The sequence below is a fragment of the Lagenorhynchus albirostris genome, chromosome 15 (genome assembly GCF_949774975.1).
Source record: "Lagenorhynchus albirostris chromosome 15, mLagAlb1.1, whole genome shotgun sequence".
NCBI classification, from domain to species: domain Eukaryota; kingdom Metazoa; phylum Chordata; class Mammalia; order Artiodactyla; family Delphinidae; genus Lagenorhynchus; species Lagenorhynchus albirostris.
In genome coordinates, this window is record NC_083109.1 from 78,514,384 (window position 1) to 78,533,529 (window position 19,146).

Sequence of the window (19,146 nt, forward strand, 5' to 3'; positions counted from 1 at the left end):
AGATGGCCCACACTCTGTCTATGGAGTCTGTATCACTCTCAGTAAGTCCACTTCTTACCTATCACTTTGCCTCTTGAATTCCTTCCGCAACAACACATAAAGAACCTGAGCTTCATTAAGTCCTGAGACCAGGTATGTGATTTCACCAGGGAGATTGTGAGTTCAAGTCCCCTCCTAAGCCAGAGATTGTGGGTTCAAGTCCCATCTGAAGTGCGACTGGCTTCAAGTCCCAACCTATAGTGTTTGTTTTCAGCAGCACTAGGCACATTTCAAGCGCTCAACAGCCACTTGAACAGCGTGTATTTATAAAACATTTCCATCACCAAAGAAAGTTCTACTGGACAGCCTTGCATGGATCTTGGTGACTGTTCTAAAAATGAAGGCTAATCCTAGGTCCCTCTTTGGTCCGCAAGAATTCTGAGGCTCCTACTGCCTAAAGCTGATGCTTTGGAGAAGCATAAAGGACGTCAGGAGTCGGGAGGGCACAGAGAACATTACTCCACCCAGATACTTTCCAAACTTCTCAGCAAGATTCTGGGATCTTCCCGGATTGAAGGCGGGCCAAGAACTTTGAGCTCATTGGCTGGTGGTGGAGGGGTGGGCGAGTTGCCAGCGCTTTCCTCTGATTGGACATTTTCTCTTAGCAGAAAACCAATCATCGAGGGAGGTGGGGGCGTGGCCAGGCTCGCCTACAGGCCCTTCCGCGAGTTCCAGCGCCCACCCACCCCGCTGGCGTGTCAGATTGGTGGTGAGTTCTGAACCCCTACCACCTAAGGGGCCCTTCCGCCCTGAAATCCCGCTCGCGTTGGCCGACAAGGAGGTGGGGCAGGTCCTCCCTCCCGCCGCGGGGAACACCCCTTCCAGCAGCCCTGAGTCCCCAGGTGTCCAGCCTCGCCCTCCCTGCGCTCAGTGTCCCCACCCCCACCCCCAGTGAAATGGGATTGCATTGTGCCGGTGGCCGGGAGAGGCCCCCTCCTGACAGCCTCCTCTGCTGGGCATGATGGGTGGGAGGGAGGTGAGACTGAGGTGGGCCTCAGGACACGGAAGCCGTGTGCCACAGGAGGATGGCTCTGGAAGAGGGCCGGAGCCTGCCCGAGGTGCGGGCGCGAGTGGGGGCTTCGCATGGCATCACCGACCTGGCCCACAAGCTTCACTTCTATGACCAATGGGCTCCGGATTATGACCAGGTAAACCGGCCGGGTCCTCACCTCTGCTTCCATCTGCTTGCCCGGCCTCAGTTTTCGTGTCTGTAAAGCCGGAATAGTGAGCCTTGCATCATCGCAGGGCAACGAATGTGAGAGGGAAGTAAGACCTGGGTGCAGCCCTGCAGTCCTGTCTCTTCTGGGACTGGCTCCTCTTCAGCGCATCCACAGTGGCCCTGCCCTCTCACCAGCCCCATCTTCCAGACTGGCAGACCCTAGAGATCAGGGGCCAAGACATCCCCACCCTGGGACTGCAGTCCAGGCAGAGGTGCCACTGAGGGGTCAGTATGAACTAAGCAGAGAGCCATGCCAAGGCCCACAGAAAAGACCCCAGCCGTGGGCTGAGGGCTACTCTCCAGTCCCCGCCCCTTGACAGAGGAAAGCACCTCATACCTGGTTCTCCCCTCACTGTAGTCCCAGCAGGCCCTGGGCCCCCGACACACACAGCTAGGCCGGGCTGACTCCTAGACCACCCAAAAGGAGGTCCCCCAAACACTGGGGCAGGGGGTGGCTCTTGGTGCAGCACTCTGTCCCCAGGACGTGGCCGCCCTGCAGTACCGCGCTCCCCAGCTCGCAGTGGACTGCCTCACCCAAGCCCTTCCAGGTCCACCCCACACTGCCCTGATCCTGGACGTGGCCTGTGGTACTGGCCTAGTGGCTGCAGAGGTGAGACCACCCTAGATCCCCTGCCCTCCCTTCAGCCCCCACTTGCTCAAAATTCCTACTACCCCAGGCCCCAGATCCCCGCCTCCCTGCTCAGACTCACTGGTTCCAAACACTTGGGCTACATCCACTGCGGGGACCACTGTCCTCCCCGAGGTGCAGGGACCTAAGTGGGAGGCGGCAGGTATGAATTGTGACTGGGTCCCCCCACCCCAGCTGCAGGCTCGGGGCTTCCTCCAGCTGCATGGGGTGGATGGGAGCCCAGGGATGCTGGAACAGGCCCGGGCCCGTGGCCTCTACCAGCGCCTCAGCCTCTGCACCCTGGGTCAGGAGCCTCTACCCAGCTCTGAAGGTACGCCCCTACCCCCTTCAGCACCCGAAGGCACACCCTCTGACCAAGCCCACCTGACGTAGCCCCTTTCTTTTGCCAAGACTCCATCCCCCTTGCCTAGCCCTCCACAAGCCCCCTCCCACACTGAGTCCTATTCTCTTTTCGAGCCCCCCAATCCCTCACTGAGACGCTTTCTCTGAAACTTCCGTCCCATGATCTGACCTCAGTCCAGGACTGGGCCACATCTGCCATATCCCCCACGGGATCTGGGTCCCACAGACACCAGTGGCAGGCCTGGTCCCTCCCCAGGCCCCATCACGCGCACCATCCCCCAGGGTGGTCTGAGGCCACACTGAAGACAAACCACCACACCACGTCCGCACCTCCACACAGGGACCTTCGACGCGGTGCTGGTGGTGGGTGCCCTCAGTGACGGCCAGGTGCCCTGCAGTGCCGTACCTGAGCTCCTGCGGGTTACCAAGCCAGGTGAGCAGCAGCCCATCCAGCCACACGCAGGCACCTTCCCTTCTCCACACCCACAGACGCAAGCCTCAGAAAGCCTCAGGCCAATCGAGAGTAGGGTTATGCCCAGGGTCACACAGCCTGGCATCCCAGCCACAGCTGCCGTCCCAGGCTCGGCTGCAGTTGCCACCATCAACAGACCCAGGCAAACAGGCAGGGCAGGCAGGTTGCCAGCTTGCCTCTTATCCACTGGGAAACCGGAAGCAACTCCACTGTCCTCTCCAGCCTCTATTTCCTCATCAGTAAGCAGAGTGGCACAGTCCCTTCCCCGTAGGATTACGGTGAGAATTGGGTCAAGTAGTGTCTGTAAGGCCTGTGTTTCAGTCCTGGCACATAGCAGGGGCTCCGCTGAGTTCCCTCATCTTCCAGCTTCCCCACTAACCTAGGGGGAGTCCTTTCTCTTTCGTGACCTCAGTTTCCTCATCTGTGAAATGGGGCTGCTCAGGTGAGATGATAGATGTGAGTGCTTTTCTATAAACTCCACAAGTGGGGCTGATGTGCAGGTGAGGGTTATGTTTACTGTGCTGCTACTGTGTGCCTTGCCCCGTGCTTGCTTCTGCCCTGGGGAGAAGGTACACACCCAACCCACATGCCCCGGAAAGGGGCCAGGGGAAAAAGACCAAGCCCGAGGTGGGCCCACAGGGCTGTGGGTGCTCAATGCCCTGAGAATTCAGACAAGAGAGGCATTTGGGACAGCTGGGATGGGGAGTGAGGGGCAGTCCACGCAGGAACACAGCCTAAGTGAAGTCCCAGGTAGAAAGGAGAGTGGTGGCATGTGAGGACCACGAGGCTCAGACCTGGCTGCAGGACAGGATCTGGAAGCCCCGAAGGTGCCCCGTCACAGCAAGATTGCATCTGCTCCCTGCCCCTTCACCCCTGCTGGGCTCAGTAGGGGCTCTGGCTAAGTCAAGACAGGTCTAGGCAGGCCTCATCCTCAGGGAACCGCAGAGGCTAACAGATGCAGGGACATTGGTGGCATCAGAGAGAGAGGTAGTGATCAGGCTCGGGAGGGCAGGAAACTCCCATCACCTGAACAAGTAAGGACCAGACCTCCTCGCCCAGCCTGTGCTTGCCAGTCCCCTCAGCTGGCCAGACTGCCCGCCCACATGTCACAGCCTCCTTGCTTCAGAGCCTTTCCTCTCACGAAGCCCCTCTCCGCCAGTAGCACCCTGCTTCTCCTTACCTCCTCCTCCAGGAAGCCTTCCAGACTCCTGTCTCTCCTGAGTATATCTGAGCCCGCATACGCTAGGTGCCTGGAGAAGACCTGGAGTGACAAGGTCGTTCATTCATTCAGCCAGTGCTTACTGACTGTGCTGGCCCTCCTGTGAGACAGGGTAACCATGCCTGCAAGCTGGGAAACTGAGGCTCCAAGAGGTGAAGGGAGTTGCCCAAGGTCCAAAGCCCATGAGCATTCAGACACAGCCGTATCCTCCAGGAGAGGGGCTGGGTGAACAGTGAGAAGGGAGCCCCCTCTGTCAAGGGGATTCAGCCCAAAATTCCCAGCATAAAGGACAGTCAGGCCTTGAAAGGTATGTAGGAGGCTGGTAAGCTGAGGAAGCAGAGGGTATTCCTGGGGGAGGGATCAGTGAGCACCAGGGGCTTGGAGATGGGAAAGGCTGGCCCGGGGACAAAGCTGGGAGAACTTCCTCCCTTGAGGATGTGAGCAGGAAGGGGACAACCTTCCTGTCCCTGGCTCCTGCCCCTCCCCCACTCACCTGCTCCTTCCCCACCCCTCCCCAGGTGGGCTGCTGTGTCTGACCACCAGGACCAACCCATCCAACCTGCGTTACAAAGAGGCGCTGGAGGCCACCCTGGCCAGGCTGGAGCAGGCCAGGGCTTGGGAACGCCTGGTGGCCTGGCCTGTGGACCAGTGGGAACTGGCCACCTCCGAGCTCGAGGTGGGGCCTGGCACCTCTGACAGCGACGGCTTCATCTCCGGCATCGTCTACCTGTACCGAAAGCAGGAGGCAGCCCAGGCTGAGGGAGTGAGGCCCAGTGCCTAGCCCCCAGCTGGCCTCCGAGCCTCCATGAGGCCTCGGCCAGGCCCATGGTTGGGCCTCCTCTGCTTTGCCTGTAAAACGAGGCCGCTGCCCAACCCTGCCCCTCAGGAGAGCTATGCCTATTAAATGAGTCCCAGAAGCGGCAGCAGAACTCTGGCTCGGCGGTTTTCTCACCCCTGCAAAGAGTGACATCTGTCCCTGTGGAGGACAGAAGAGAAGAAACAGGACAGAGAGGGGCCCCATCCCTGGCTGTCCCTGTGCCAGGCACGATAGGGCCACAGATGTGACTCTGACCCCTCCCGGGGTGGAGGGCCCTCTCCCTCTAACTCAGACCAGGAACCCGTGCTCACGCATCTGGGCCTTGGCCAAACACTTTCACGTGTCCAGGATTCGGTTTCCTCATCTCTAAAGGGATCGGAACGCGGAGCCGAGGGGCTCAGGGCGTAGCTTGGAGGCTGCCCCAGAGCTGGGCAGGTGAAAGGGCCTCGGTGACTGTCCGCACCAGCACCAGGTGGGGATGTGAACAGGGCTGATGATAATGCCTCCAGACAGGAGCCAGGGAAGGCTTCATGGAGGAGGAGGCGCAGAGCTGAGCCTTTGGGACTAGAATTCAGAAGGGTGGAGAAAGGAAGAGGGACGTTCCAGGCTGAGGGCAGAGACAGCCTGAGCAAAGGCTGGGAGAAGGGACCTGGGGGGTGAGCAGACCAGCCTGGAGGCCCAGACGGAGCTGGAACAAAAGGCGAGCTGGAACAAAAGGCGGGGAGGGCAGGTGGCCCATCCCCCAGGGCTGGCTGTTCTCATCTTTCCTCCCTCCTACAGTCCCCAGCACTTTCCTAAGGTCCTGGGCTTTACGCTCTGACAAATGGAGGGCTTGAGCAAGGTGACTCCAAAGCTCGGGGCCAGTTTCGACGTCTCACAATTCCCCAGAACCAGTTTTGTAAGTCTTCTGGTCCTGGCCACCACACGGTCGTCCTGCCCCTCACCACCCCCCTGCCCAGGCTTCCAACCCTGCCCTCCCCTCCACCTCCGCAGCTGAAATCAGAAACGATACAGTCTTCCTGTGCACAGGTCCCATTTATTGTAGAAAATAATAGCAATTACCGTGACAAATAGTTTAAATTACAAAACAGAAACCACGTAGCAGCAGGGGAAAGCCCCAGGACTTCCTGGGGTTAGGACCAGAGAAAGCATTCCCCCTGCCTCTCCCAGGCTCTCCAATGACCTTGGCAGGGGTGAGGATCCAGAGGTGGCCAGTCTCAAGGGGCCCGGGGTCCTTCTTCGGAGCCCGCAGGACAGGGGCTGGAAGGGGTGTGGGCAGCCTGGGCCACATGTAGCCCCCTCCCCCACCACTACCCAAACCAGTTTGTAGCACCTCTGCCCCTCCCCTCTAAACCTGTCCGTCCACTCTCTGCTCGGCAACTATGCTCCAAGGGCAGGTGGGTGAGCAAGGCGGCCGTTCTCGTGGCCACAGGTTTCCATGGGCAAGGCGCAGCCCAAGCGCTCGCTGACCCACCCAGAGGATGCTGGCAGACGGAGTGGGGAGGATCAAAGAAGGGGGCCGTGATCAACACGGGCATAGTCCCATGGTCCGCTGAACACCCACTCAGAGGCAGAGCCCAAGCAAAGTCAGGGCTGAGCTGTCCGGGCCAGCAGGAGCCAGCCCCCCGTATCCACAGCCATTCCGAGGAGGGTGGTACAGGAGTCTCTTTCCATCCATCCTTGCTAGTGTTGGAGGTGACCTTGAGAAAATGTCTGACAGGGCCAGGAGGGGCTGAGGGCTGCTGGCCAACGGCCTGGCTCAGTCTCTGCTTGGCAGGCCATCCTGGGGTCACAGTAAGCTCAGTCCAGGGAGAAACAAAGCTGAAAGGAAAAGAGTCAACGGTAGCGCCTTACACGTAGTTGCTGGCTGGAGCGGAGCGGGCGGCAGAGTACTTGGCAGAGTAGGGCTTGTCGGTACGGGGTGGGCAGTTGCAGCAAAGCAAGGCCCCACCGAGCATCAGCAGGCCAGAGGCGGCCCAGCCAATGTAGAGCGAGGCACCCATCTCCCGCTTCTGGCCCGAGGCCACCAGTGGGTTATAGAAGTCGCGGATGATATTGTGGGCCGTCCAGGACACGGGCACCATCACCAGCAAGCCGGCCAGCAGGAACACCACGCCGGCCACAATCATGGTCTTGGCCTTGGCGCTCTCATCCTCCACGCAGTTGGTGCACTTGCCGCCCACCACCGAGAGCAGCACACCGAGCACGGCCAAGATGATGCAGATGACGATGAGGGCGCGGGCCGCCTGCAGGTCCTGCGGCAGCGCCAGCAGCGAGTCGTACACCTTGCACTGCATCTGGCCCGTGCTCTGCACCACGCAGTTCATCCACAGGCCCTCCCAGATGGTCTGGGACGTGACGATGTTGCTGCCGATGAAGGCCGTCACGCGCCACATGGGCAGCGCGCAGCTCAGTATGGCGCCCAGCCAGCCCAGCACGGCCAAAGCGATACCCATCACCTGCAGCCCCATGGAAGCCATAGCTTAGCGTCTGCTGGGGTCTAGGACCTGGAAGGCTGTGGGGATCTGGCCCTGGAGGCTGTAGGAGTCCAAGTGCCGAGGATGAACACTCAGCGTTCGCAGGGAGGTCTTTCACGGCAAGTCCAGAGGCAAAGCCAGTTGGAGCAGCTCCGGGTGCCTTTCCTGAGGGTCAGAGGCACAAACCCAGCGAGAGTCAGAGTGTAACACAACCAGTTCCTTCCTGCCGACGGCTGCCGCAAGCTCTCAGGCTAAAGACTGGAGCGGTTATAGGGCTCCGCGGGAGGGGCGGGGGCCGAGGGAGGGGTTTCAGTCCCTGGAGCCGCCCCCTGACCAGTTTCTCTAGATTCCTGAGCCTGCCAACAAAAGAACTTTCAGGCCCCAGCCCTCGGCCCCTGAGTCACCACGCTGGAGAGCCAGTCTCAGAGGAAACTGCCCTTTCCCCCTGCCCCCAGGCCCGTGCTGAGGTCATCCGGGAGATAGACACTGAGTCACAGCCTGCAAACACCTGGACATACCTGGGGGGCCGGAGCGGGGAGCCGGGCCCAGCCAGGTTTGGGGCCTGAAGACCAGGGTCCCCACACCCCAGGGCTCCCTCATTCCAGGCTTGGGTGGTTGGATGGAAGGTGGCTACCTTCAGGGAGAGGGTCTGAGGATAGAGTCCTGGGAACGTCAAAGAGCAGCCCCACCATGATTACTGATGTCAGAGTCCTCATCAGCTGCATCACTGGCCTGACAATTACTATTAAGCGTCTCGCCATCCATGCATCTGCATTACCCGCGTCTGGACATTGGCCTGATGTGGTCCAGTTTTAAGGACCAAGGAGCTGGGGGGCCCGGACTCCTGGGTCCATCACGTGCCCTCCCCATCTCTCACCACCATCATCTGGCTTCCCAGCCCTGCCGGAGGAGGGGTCTCGGAGGTGATGCCCTTTTGGCCAAAGAGAGAAGGAAGCCTGCCCCCCACCTCAGAAGTTTCAGCCAGTTTCTGCTGGGGCTAAGCCGGCTTGGCCAGAATTAGGTTGGGGAGGTCACCAAGAGAAAGCCATGGGCCAGGCCCTGGGGACATCAGTCCAGCAAACAGGTGTTTACTTAGTGAAGATACACAGAACCGTCCTCTGATAAAGCCAGAATGGGAGCAAAGTCCCATGAGACTCGGAAGGGGAGGAAAAACTCAGCTGGGGTGTCGGGGGTGGTGCCTGGGAGGGGGCCTGACAGGGAAGGGGAGTTGCCTGGCATAACTCCAGGCAACTGGGTTGTGCTGCAGAGGCACTGATGACAGAAATCGCCATGGACGGGGCCCTCTGGAGTTGGGCAAGACAGCAGGACTAGGTGAAGGAGAGCTTCAGGGAGAGGGAACAGCGAGCGCCAAGGTGCCCAAGGTGGGGAGATGCAGCTAGTTCTGGGAACCAGAACAGATTCAGAGGAATCCAGTCTGACCAGAGACGGGGTAGTGGGGGAGGGGCCAGAGGAAAAGAGCCAGAAACTTCTGCCTCAGGCATCTCGGAGCCCTGGGCTGTGCACAGAGGCTGTGAGACCAGCAAGGGCATTGGATGCCAGGTTGAGAAAGGGGTCTCTGGAAACAGGATGGAGGTGAAAGCCGGGCAGAGGGCAAGGATTAGGAAGGGCCTGATTCAGGGCAGGGGCTTTGGGAACCTAAAGGAAGGAGTCACTGTGGTGGGGAGAGAGAATGGCCAGGCTCATCCTGGCTGGATCAAGGGAACCCCACCCCCTTTCTTCCCCACGTGCTGGGGAGCTCATCCCTGAGCCCCCAGCATTGTCCAGCCCCGTGCCTGGTGCCCTGGGGCAGCTGGGTGTCTAATCTGACCCTGGCAGTGGTCCCTGAGCTTCCCGAGAAAGAGAGCTATCCTGTGTGCGTAATTTGGGTAGAAGCTTTCTGTGAGCTATTTAAAACGTGCTGACAGCCTGTGGAACCATAGGGCTGGCAGGGATAAGCTAGCGCGATGGGGAAACTGAGGTCCTTGTACTGTGGTTGACTGTAAACACTTCGGTCTCCCCTACAAGGCTGGGGGCTCCTGAAGGATAGATACTCAGCCTCAGAGCTCAGCGCAGGGGTTGACACCTACTAGGTGCTCAACAAGGCAGGAGGCATTATCCCGGTTCCCAGCTGCCCTCCCCCACTCCCCCTCAGCCCCAGACACACACACCAACACAAACAGGAATAGTTCCTGCCAGGACCACGCCTCCCTGGCGTTCTCCTTACCAGGCTTCGAGGAACAGCACGCAAACAGGCCTGTGGACCGAGCAACGGAGATACTGCCCTTCCAGAGGGACGATAAGTGCTTCCCTGCAGTGACCTCATCACAGCCTGCCTATCATTAAGCAGGGCAAGGACTCTTACTGCCTTTGCACAGATGGGTGAACTGAGGCCCAGGGAGGGCCGTGTGGGGCTCGCCCAGAACGGGGTGGGCTGGTCATTCCAGCCCTTCAGTAAGGTTTCTGCCTACAGAGACCCTCACTCACCCCCTACACGCCCCCTCCCCCAACTTCCTGCTCTTGTTCTGGGACACAGCCGACTGGCACTTGGAGAAGCAGCAGTGGGGGAGGGGGAGCACACAGGCCCTAGAGCTTTCCACCTGTGGCCCAACAGAAGTGACTAAGAAGCTGTCCTTCCCTGCCCAGCTCAGCCAAGCACTTCAGAGGCAGGGGAGGGGCTGAAAGCTAGGGGGAGGACAGGTGCAAGAGGGCCCAAGGCAAAGGGCAGGCCCAGGGCAGGGGAGCTCAGGTGGAGCTCGAGGTGCTCAGGTGTGAAGGAGAAACAGGAGCCTGTCCTGGGGGAGCTGTGAGCCCTCTGCACATGAGTGGAGCTGGAGAAATATTTGCTGAGGCTTCACTTACGCCAGGAGACACTGGCTGGGTCCCACGCACCTGCTGCAGGAAAAACACCGGCAAAGCCGGAACAATTTTCCTACACCTACTCTGGCTCCCTGGGCCTGGTCCTCCCAACAGCTTAGACAGTCTTTCACTGTGACACTTTACTAGTGTGTCTGCCATTCATTACTTTTGCTTTTGGGCCTGAGAGGGCAGGGTTAGCACTTATTTCTTTTTCTTTCTCCCAACATACACTAACTTGACGCCAATAGAATTGTATCTTACACGCTGGTTTTTATCAAGGACAGCGCTCTCCCCAGCCAGATCAGGTCACCCATCTCCACCCATAACCCTCTCACCAGCCCCGTGACCTCGGGGGAAGCCAGCTCCATCTCTGGGCCTCAACCTCTCTCTGTAAATTGAAGACACTAGCACATTTCCCGATCTAAGACAGATGTGAAATAAGACGAGGATGTGAAAGTGCTTTGCGAGCTGAAAAGCTTGGGACCGTGAGGAGGAAAGAGCCAAGTTCATGTCACAAAGCATCAGGCCCTCAGCTCTGGTTCTACCCTCGCACCGAAGGGGAGCTGGGACTTCTCAGACCCTGGTCCCCAGGGCCCCAGGGGCTCAGCCAAGTCTTTGATCACAACACACACGTACACACACACACAGCCTTGTGCCCAGCTCCCCGCATGTCCCTGGGAAAGTGGCAGATAAAGTCTCCCATCCAACCTTGAGGCGCCCTGCTGCCATCTGAGCCTTCTTTGTCCTTCTCTGGTCTGTGCGGGTCCACCAGACCCCTGCCGAGGCGGCCAGAGGGATCTCTGAGGGCTGAGCGGACCTGGGTCCCGGGACCCTTCACTCGTCTCCGCTGGGACCGGGAACTCTAAGGCCAGGTGTCAACTTAAAATTATTCTTCCCCACCAAACATACGTTTTGATCTGTATAAAACCAAATGGCTAGGGCTTCCCTGGTGGTGCAGTGGTTGAGAGTCCGCCTGCCAATGCAGGGGACACGGGTTCGTGCCCCGGTCCGGGAAAATCCCACATGCCGCGGAGTGGCTAGGCCCGTGAGCTATGGTCGCTGAGCCTGTGCGTCCGGAGCCTGTGCTCCGCAACGGGAGAGGCCACAGCAGTGAGAGGCTCGCGTACCGAGAAAAAAAAAAACCAAATGGCTTTTCTGAAAAAAAAAAGAAGAAAAAGGAAGAAGCCTCATTCTCAGCTCAGAAATCAGTCTAGCTGGAAGTTGGCTCAAAACGATTTATTTTTGCAGGAGTTCACTAACTTCTCTACCCACAGACACAAGTTAAGATCCTGTTCTTTTTTAACCAGAGACAATGTCATTAAGTTAAAAATTTGTTTAAATTTTAGTAAATAGTCTGCCGTGGGGTGTCATAATTCTCTGTGAGTGTAAAGATTGTGTCTCTGAGTCACTTCAGAGCCATCGTCCTGGATGGTCCCCGGAGGAAGATCTCCTGGATGCTTCCAGCAAACAGGCGGTCACTTCCAGACCCTGGGCCGGTATGCGCTGGCCGCCTCCTGCTGGCTCTGGCAACAGTGGGGATTTCACTAGGGCAGGCCCAGCCCTGGCTGGGAGGGCTGGGCCCCAGGCTGGGACTTTCAGAATCTGGGGCAGAATGTGGTGGTCCTTTTATGGCTCTCTTCTGAGATGACCCCAGCCCTCCCCGGGTTGAGTCCCAGCTCTGTCACTACCAATTCTGCGACACTGGGCAATAGAATTAAACTCTCTCAACCAATTTCCTCATCCGGGGAAGGAGGACAACATCTCCCTCTGAGGCAGTGGGATGCTCCGTGAAAACACGGAAGCAAGGCCCACTCAGTCCACTGAGATTCTTCTTGCCGCCTTGACAGGGGTCCGGCGGGCCCAGCCCAGGCCCTAGAAAGACGGGTCCTGGGCTCAGAAGTGGAGGCCAGGCCCTGGGCTGAGTGGGTAGCCCCCTGCCCGTAGCTTGGCAGCCCACACCGGTGGCCACGCTCCCCACTTGGCCCTGGAGGGGGTAATGACAGGCCTGGTTCCCCACATACATGGAGGGAGAAGGTGGGGTGGGGTGGCATCTCCAAGGAAGAGAAGCGAGGCCACGCTGCTGGCTGCAGCCCCACGGCCCAGGCACTTCTGGGAATGGGATGGAGGGATGGCGGGGATGGAGCTGGGTTCAGAGAGAGGGAGGGGCTGAGCGGGGGCGGGGGGTGGGGTGGGGTGGGTGGGGGGATGTGGGTGCTCTGAATGGGCTTGGCTAGAGAGAGGGGCTCAGCGGGGGAAGGGCTCTGTGAAGGGAGGGAGACTGAAAGACAGGATGGGACTGAGTGAGTTTTTAATTAGTTTCCATGAAATTAGTGCTTCTGAGTCCAGCTTCTGCCTGGCAGTTTCAAAGAGCCCATATTTATGCAAGACCGGAGCCATCCTCACCGCCCACCCTGCTGTCCACCTTTCACAAGCCACTGCCCTGCCTCTCAGAGGGGTCCATCCCAGGGACAGGAGAACTCCTTCCCGCCCCCCCAGCCCTCCCTCCTGCTCCCCCTACCTAACTTCAGAGCAGCCCCTGTCTCTTGATTGTAAGATACATCCATTTTCCAGAGGCAGAGGAAGAAGAGGACTTAAAGGCCAGGGGATCCCCGAGGACCTTCTAATCTTTTGGAGGGATCAGTCCTGCCCAGCCCACACCCCCCAGCCAGGTCACTGGTCAGCAGGAGTTGGGCCTGCTAAGGTGCCTTAGTATTATGAGACATCATTTTTTCTCACTACAAAACCATGCAGGGCACCATCTGTCCCATTCTAGAGGTGAGAAAACTGAGCCTCGGAGAACTGATGTGACATTCCAGGGCCATGAGAATCATGAGAACAGTGGGAACTGGGCCAGTGCCTGCCCTCGAGACCCCCTGATCTAAACAGACAACTCCCTAGACCAGAGAAGGCAGCTCTGTGTGGGCTCTGGAGGAAAGGGTCAGCAGCATCCTGGGCCAAGGCGGGCTTCCTGGAGGAGGGAGAGGGAAGGAGAGCTGTGAAAGGTGAGTAAAAGCTTAGAAGCCTATGGAAAGGAGAGAGTTCTCTAAAAAGGGGAGCGGCAAGGGGCAGAGACTAGGGGCCTTTCGGGGGCCTTGTGGTGTCTGGAGCTGGGCAGGTGGTGGAGCTGGGCTGGAAGGCAAGTTGGGCACATCAGGAAAAGCCTCAAGTACCCAGCTCAAGAGCTGGGGTGCCCAGGGGAGCCATGGACAGGCTTTGAGCAAGGGTAGGCCCAGACAGCTGTTACTTGGGCCTTCGTGGTAGGTTAATTGGATGGGGAGAGCCAGGAGGGCTGCCCTGCTCTGGGGTGGATGGAACCTTGAGATATTAGGGGGACATCTTGACCCAGGACCAGCTAGACCCCCAGAGCAGCCTGCTTCCCCCGGGCCAAGACAGACGTTGTCTCCAGTGGGTAGAGCCAGGGGCTGGAGTCATCCCTACTTGCTTCCTGCCCACCCCCCAAGTGCGGACCCCAGGGGATCCTGGAACCCAGCACCTTTTCCCTCCCAGCGGCCTGGGCAGGTTACACCTGATGACGACAGCTTACAGAGAAGCTGTCTCTACTTCCATGACATACCAAGAGGGAGAGAGAAACTAGCAGGTCAACCAGGGGACTCCCAGGTAGGCAGCCAGTGAGTCAGCAGTGACAGACCAGGGACAAAACCAAAAATCTAGGGATCCATTGTAAGTGGCATTTCACCCCAGCCCCAGGTGACTCAGAGATCGTATTACCCTTTCCTCCGGGCCTGGCCGGCATTCTCCTACTAGAGCGCCTCCAGGCATGGTTGGGGTAGACACCACCCACAGATCCTGACCCCTGGCCTTCTTGGGGCCCAGTTCAACTGCCAGGTCTTTGTCCTACCGCCCGGTGCGCCCACTGACCCAGCCCTCATTTTCTGCTGGCTCCCAGCTCTGGATCAGTCTAGCCCTGAGGAAGGGTACAGCCGGCCCTGACCTGCCCGCCATGGGCTGGGGAGCAGGATGTGGGGACCAGCTGGGAGCAGCCACACCTCTGGTTAGTGTGAACTTTTTTTCTTTTTCAACGTTCTTTTTATAGCAGGGCTTAACCTACATAATTTGAACTTTTTTTTTTTTTTTTTGTGGTACGCGGGCCTCTCACTGCTGTGGCCTCTCCCACTGCGGAGCACAGGCTCCGGATGCGCAGGCTCAGCGGCCATGGCTCACGGGCCCAGCCGCTCCATGGCATGTGGGACCTTCCCGGACCAGGGCACGAACCCATGTCCCCTGCATCGGCAGGTAGACTCTCAACCACTGTGCCACCAGGGAAGCCCCAACCTACATGATTTGAACTTTTGACAAGGACCTGAGCGCTCACCCACACCCCTCGGTCACACCCTCCCTTCCCCCTCCATACAATCCCTGCTTCTCTCCAGTGAGGTTGGGGGACTGCAGGTGCCCAGGGGGCTGGCCAGGCGCCAGGGGCTTGGTGTCACTGCCCCTCAGCATCACTCCACAGCTGTTCAGCCCCACATCAGCATGAAGCTGCCACCACACACCTGGGCATGCACCAAGGATCCCGCGTGTTTCTTTATTTTCTTTTAATCCACTTCATTCCAGTTCTTTGCCACCTCAGCGGGCTGGCAGGGCTCTCAGCCTCAGAACTTCCTGCAGCTCCATCTCTGACCAGGGATATTCGACATCCCAGGACATCGGGAAGTCCTTCCTTGAACCATCAGCCATTGCCAAGCCCTGGGTGCCGTGGAAACTTCCAGGCTCCAGTCTGCCTGGACCCCTCAGGGTCTGGGGCTCAGTGGCCTCCCAGCAACACCGAGGAATCAGAAATCACTGGCCTCGGGACTTCCCTGGCGGTCCAGTGGTTAAGACTCCGCGCTTCCACTGCAGGGGGGCATGGGTTCGATCTCTGGTCAGGGAACTAAGATCCCGCAGGCCACATGGCGTGGCCAAAAAACGAAAAGAAAGAAATCACTGTCCAGGAACCATATAGTCATCAACTAAAAGGTATCAGCTTTCATTCCTGTGAGTAGTGCCTGGCGTATGGTAGAAGCATGTAGTAGGAACCTCCCCACATGCCACACGCTCTCAAGTCATCCACCCACCCACATCACTGCTTTCCAATAGAGGAATCTCTCTGCTATCCCTTCCTCCTGTCCCCACTCCAGAACACCAAACCCCAGCTCTTCTTGACCTCGGCCTTTACCTCAAAGTCAAGCCCAGGGAGAGCTTCTGCCTCAGCCTTGGCTCTCTTTCCACCCCACCCCAGTCCCAAGCCTGACCAGTTGCTGCTGGGAACAGGGAAGAAGAGAGAGCAGAGGCAAACTGATATGGCAATAACCCCCCACACACACATACACACACCAGCCATGGTTTCCTCAGCCTCCTTGCTGGCCTCCCACCGGCCTCACCCTCCACGCCCACTCACCCCCAAGCCCAACTCACCCACAGAAGTCTTCCCCAGGCGCCTCCACCCCTACCCACCCCATACTAAAGTCTGCCGTAATCTGGCCCAGCCTTCCTCTCCTGCTTCATATCCTGAATCATATCCATACACACTGGGCTTCCCTGCTGATGGGGAGAAGGATCCCCCATCCCATGTAACTCTGGTACCCGGGCCTCCCTTTGGGATGAATCTGGTACAAAACAGCCCTCCCGGCTTTTTCCCTTCTTTGTGCTCTGGACAGTCTGGGGCACTCAGGCCTAGTTATCTTGGAAGACAAGGGCAGTGACATTAATAATAATAGCTACCTGAATGTTCATAGCAGCATAATTCCAACAGTCAAAAGGGAAACAACCCAAGTGGCCATGAGAGGATGAACTGATCAACTATGTGGGCTATATTCATGCACCGGAATTATTTTTCAGCCATAAAAAGGAATGAAGTGCTGATCCGTGCTACAACATGGGTGAACGTTGAAAACATGCTAAATGCAAGTGTCAGACAAAAGGTCACATATCGTATGATTCTGTTTACATGAAATGTCTAGAACAGGCAAATCTATAGAGACAGAAAGTAGATGAGCGGCTTAGGGCTGGAGGGGACGTGGCATAGGGTGGTAGAGGGTACAGGGTTTCTCTTTGGTGTGATGAAAATGTTCTAAAATTGGCTGTGATGATGGTTGCATACTCTGAATAGACTAAAAAAACACTTTGTTATACACTTTAAATGGGTGAATTGCATGGTGTGTGAATTAGAGCTCAACAGAGCTGCTTTGAAAAGAATAATAATTAGCACTTGTCAAATGGCTGTCAGGTGCCAGGCAGGCCCCACACAGCCTCTGTTACCCCTCAGGACCTTGTGACGTATAATAGGAGTGGATTTCTGCCCCCAGAGAAACCACATTCACGTGAGGGTTTTTTTTTTTTAATTAATTAATTAATTTTAAAAATTAGAGTATAATTGCTTTACCATGTCGTGTTAGTTTCTGCTGTAGGACAAAGTGAATCGGCTCTATGTATACATATTTCCCCTCCCTCTTGAGCCTCCCTCCCACCCTCCCTTTCCCACCCCTCTAGGTCATCACAGAGCACAAAGCTGAGCTCCCTGTGCTATGCAGCAGGTTCCCACTAACTATGTTACACATGGTCGTGCGAGTTTTTTTTTTAAATTCAACTTAATTGGCTATTCCAAAGATTTTTCTTTTCTATTTTTGACAATTGGAGCCCTTAAGATGCACAAGGGAATTGCATTTTGCATTTTAATTTTTATTTATTTATTTGGTAAAAGGAGCAAAGCAAGGACCTGGAGATATATACTGGAACAATCTCCTTAGAAGAATTCAGCAAAGTGGAAGATAAATATTTAAAGAGGAAAGGTTGGGGGGGAGGAGGGGTGGTTAATATAGTGAATCAGTAAGTCACTTCTAAATTAAACAAAACTGGAGTTGAAGAATAAATAGGTTTCCAACTGGCTGTTGCTGTTTTCCTTTGAAAAAAATAAACATTAAAAAAAAAAGGGCTGTGACATTGAGATTTATTGAAATAGCCAAGTGGCCTGTTTTTCAACTAGTATGCAGTAAGCCTAGAAGTTAGGAGAGAATAGCTTCCTGCTAGCAGGAAACCTTCATCTTGAGGACCTTACCCAGGCTCAAGGTGTCCTCTGAGGGGAACCAGGATTGAAGTTTTTTATTTCTCAGCAAGAGCTCTTCTGCGTGGCAAGGGCTCAGTAGTACGAAATAAAATGACAGTTCCTTTAGTGCTACAGGATATCCACTGTAACTCATTGAGAGACCACCCCAGTTCTTTCTGTTTTGTTTTCTGGGTTTCTTTTGCCTTTGTAGGAATCAGACACCTTGTGTAGAAAAAATGGTTTATGCCGAGTAGAGGTGACTTTAGGCGACAGCTCCCAGGCGATTTTGAAACCCATGCCGAAGTCCCTCCCCTTGTTACAGATGACATAGAAGTCACAAGTCTGTTAACTGGACTGTTTCTTCTCCTGCCTGTTGTTCTTGCTTTCTCTATTTCTGTCTGGATAGTCAGGAAAAGATTTAATGTTTCATATTTAAACAAAATATTTAATGTCTACACAGTAAAATTATTCAAATTTCAAACCAGTATTGAAACCAGTTGGAAACCAGCTGATAGTTTCTTAATCTCAGATTTAGAGATGAATGTAAACTGTATTCTGTTGAAACGTGCAAGTGTTCGATTCATGCCGTTTAAAAAACTCCTGCCTCTAGGTCATTGTTAATGGGACCAACTTGTAACGTTTGTAGCCTTAAAGAAATCTCCATGCATTTGTTCTGCTACAGCTCAAAAACATGAAGTGACTGCCTGGAATTTGGGGTTAGTCCCAGTGTTCAGGTGAAAGAGAGGTGACAGCTTTCCAAAGAAGGACCCAAACACACTAACACTGTCTTCTATAGGGATTGTTGGGCAGGCCTGGGATCCGGGTCTGTACAGTGAACAGGAGGAAGGAAGAGCTCTGAAACAAGGCTCTGATACCATGGGTATATGTAGGAGAGAACTAATAAGATTCTGTTAATTAAGATCCAAAAAAAAAAAGGGCTATCATCCCAGTCTACTAATGTAGATACCAAAGCTCAGAGCATTTAAGTGACTTCCCCGAGGTCACACAGCTTGTGGAGGCAGGATTTGAACCCAGAACTGTCTGAAACCACAGCCAGTGTGTAACCACCACACCAAACATCAAGTCTACTCAAGTCTGTTTTCAAGACAGCCGGGAGCTTGCTCGAACTGGGGAGAAACTCAGAAACCCTCAGGCCCTGTCTTCAAGGGTTGCTGGTCGGGTTGTGGACACGCAGGAGTGGTGAGACCTGCCTGAGATGGTGTGGGGCTGGGATAAAAGGCGCGGGGACCTAGCAGGATGGTGGAAATACAGGGTGCCTGTCCTAGGCAACACCCCATCTCCACCGCTACAACCCCCTGTCCAGAATGAGCTGGGACACCCAGCAAGGTGACAGAGGCCCCGGCAGTGGCGCTGCATCCCGGGGTCCAATGGCTGCGTGTCCATCTCCCCGCCAAGGCTGGGCCCGCCCGGCCCTCTCAGGTGTTGTCCCCGTGTGTTTGCTTATGGTCACTGCAGCCTCCGCCGTGTACTCCAGCCCGTGGATGGGAATTTCGAAAATCGCTCCTGCTAAAGGCGGGTGGAGGAGTGAACAGGGAATGTTGTGATCGTCAGAAAAGTGATGGGGCCGCCCAAGGTACCCCTAAGGTGGGGTTCACCGAAGGGAGGGGGTTCAGGGTAAATGGTGAACCACAGGATGTACAGATTTTTTTCATCATGATGAAAAATAAAGGCTGACCAGTGCTGTGTGCATGGCCGACGCGTTCTCCCCAGGGTGGGTCCAGCGGGGCAGGCCTGAGGTGGGCGCCCTTGGGTGTCTGCGGAGGGCACAGCCAGTGTGGCCGAGGCCTTGATGCACAGGCGGAGGAGGTGGGCATCCGGGCAGGACTGTGAGGTCCACGGGAAGGAGTAACCCATGGGGTTGGGGTGGCTGTGGCCCCGGCAGTAGAGGAGCGCCCCCCAGTGGAGGTGAGCGTCACGGCAGCCCTCCTCTAAGTACCCCCGAGGAAAGCCCTGACACCCCATCTTGGGTCTGTCGGGTCGGATGGGGTGAGGG

At 56.4% G+C, this 19,146-nt stretch overlaps 2 protein-coding genes across 2 annotated transcripts; one reads left to right on the forward strand and one right to left on the reverse strand.

Moving 5' to 3' along the window:
- The first annotated feature begins 713 nt into the window (after positions 1 to 713).
- METTL27 (methyltransferase like 27) lies at positions 714 to 4,869 on the forward strand. The gene is given in 6 exon segments (XM_060123343.1): positions 714 to 1,187; positions 1,740 to 1,868; positions 2,082 to 2,217; positions 2,590 to 2,682; positions 4,459 to 4,579; positions 4,581 to 4,869. Coding segments are annotated over 6 exon segments (729 nt in total). The 5' UTR covers positions 714 to 1,064; the 3' UTR covers positions 4,708 to 4,869.
- A 904-nt stretch (positions 4,870 to 5,773) lies between these two features.
- On the reverse strand, positions 5,774 to 7,479 carry CLDN4 (claudin 4). The gene has a single exon (XM_060122949.1). The coding sequence runs from the start codon at positions 7,235 to 7,237 to the stop codon at positions 6,608 to 6,610; it is 630 nt and encodes a 209-aa protein (XP_059978932.1). The 5' UTR covers positions 7,238 to 7,479; the 3' UTR covers positions 5,774 to 6,607.
- Between the last annotated feature and the right edge of the window lie 11,667 nt (positions 7,480 to 19,146).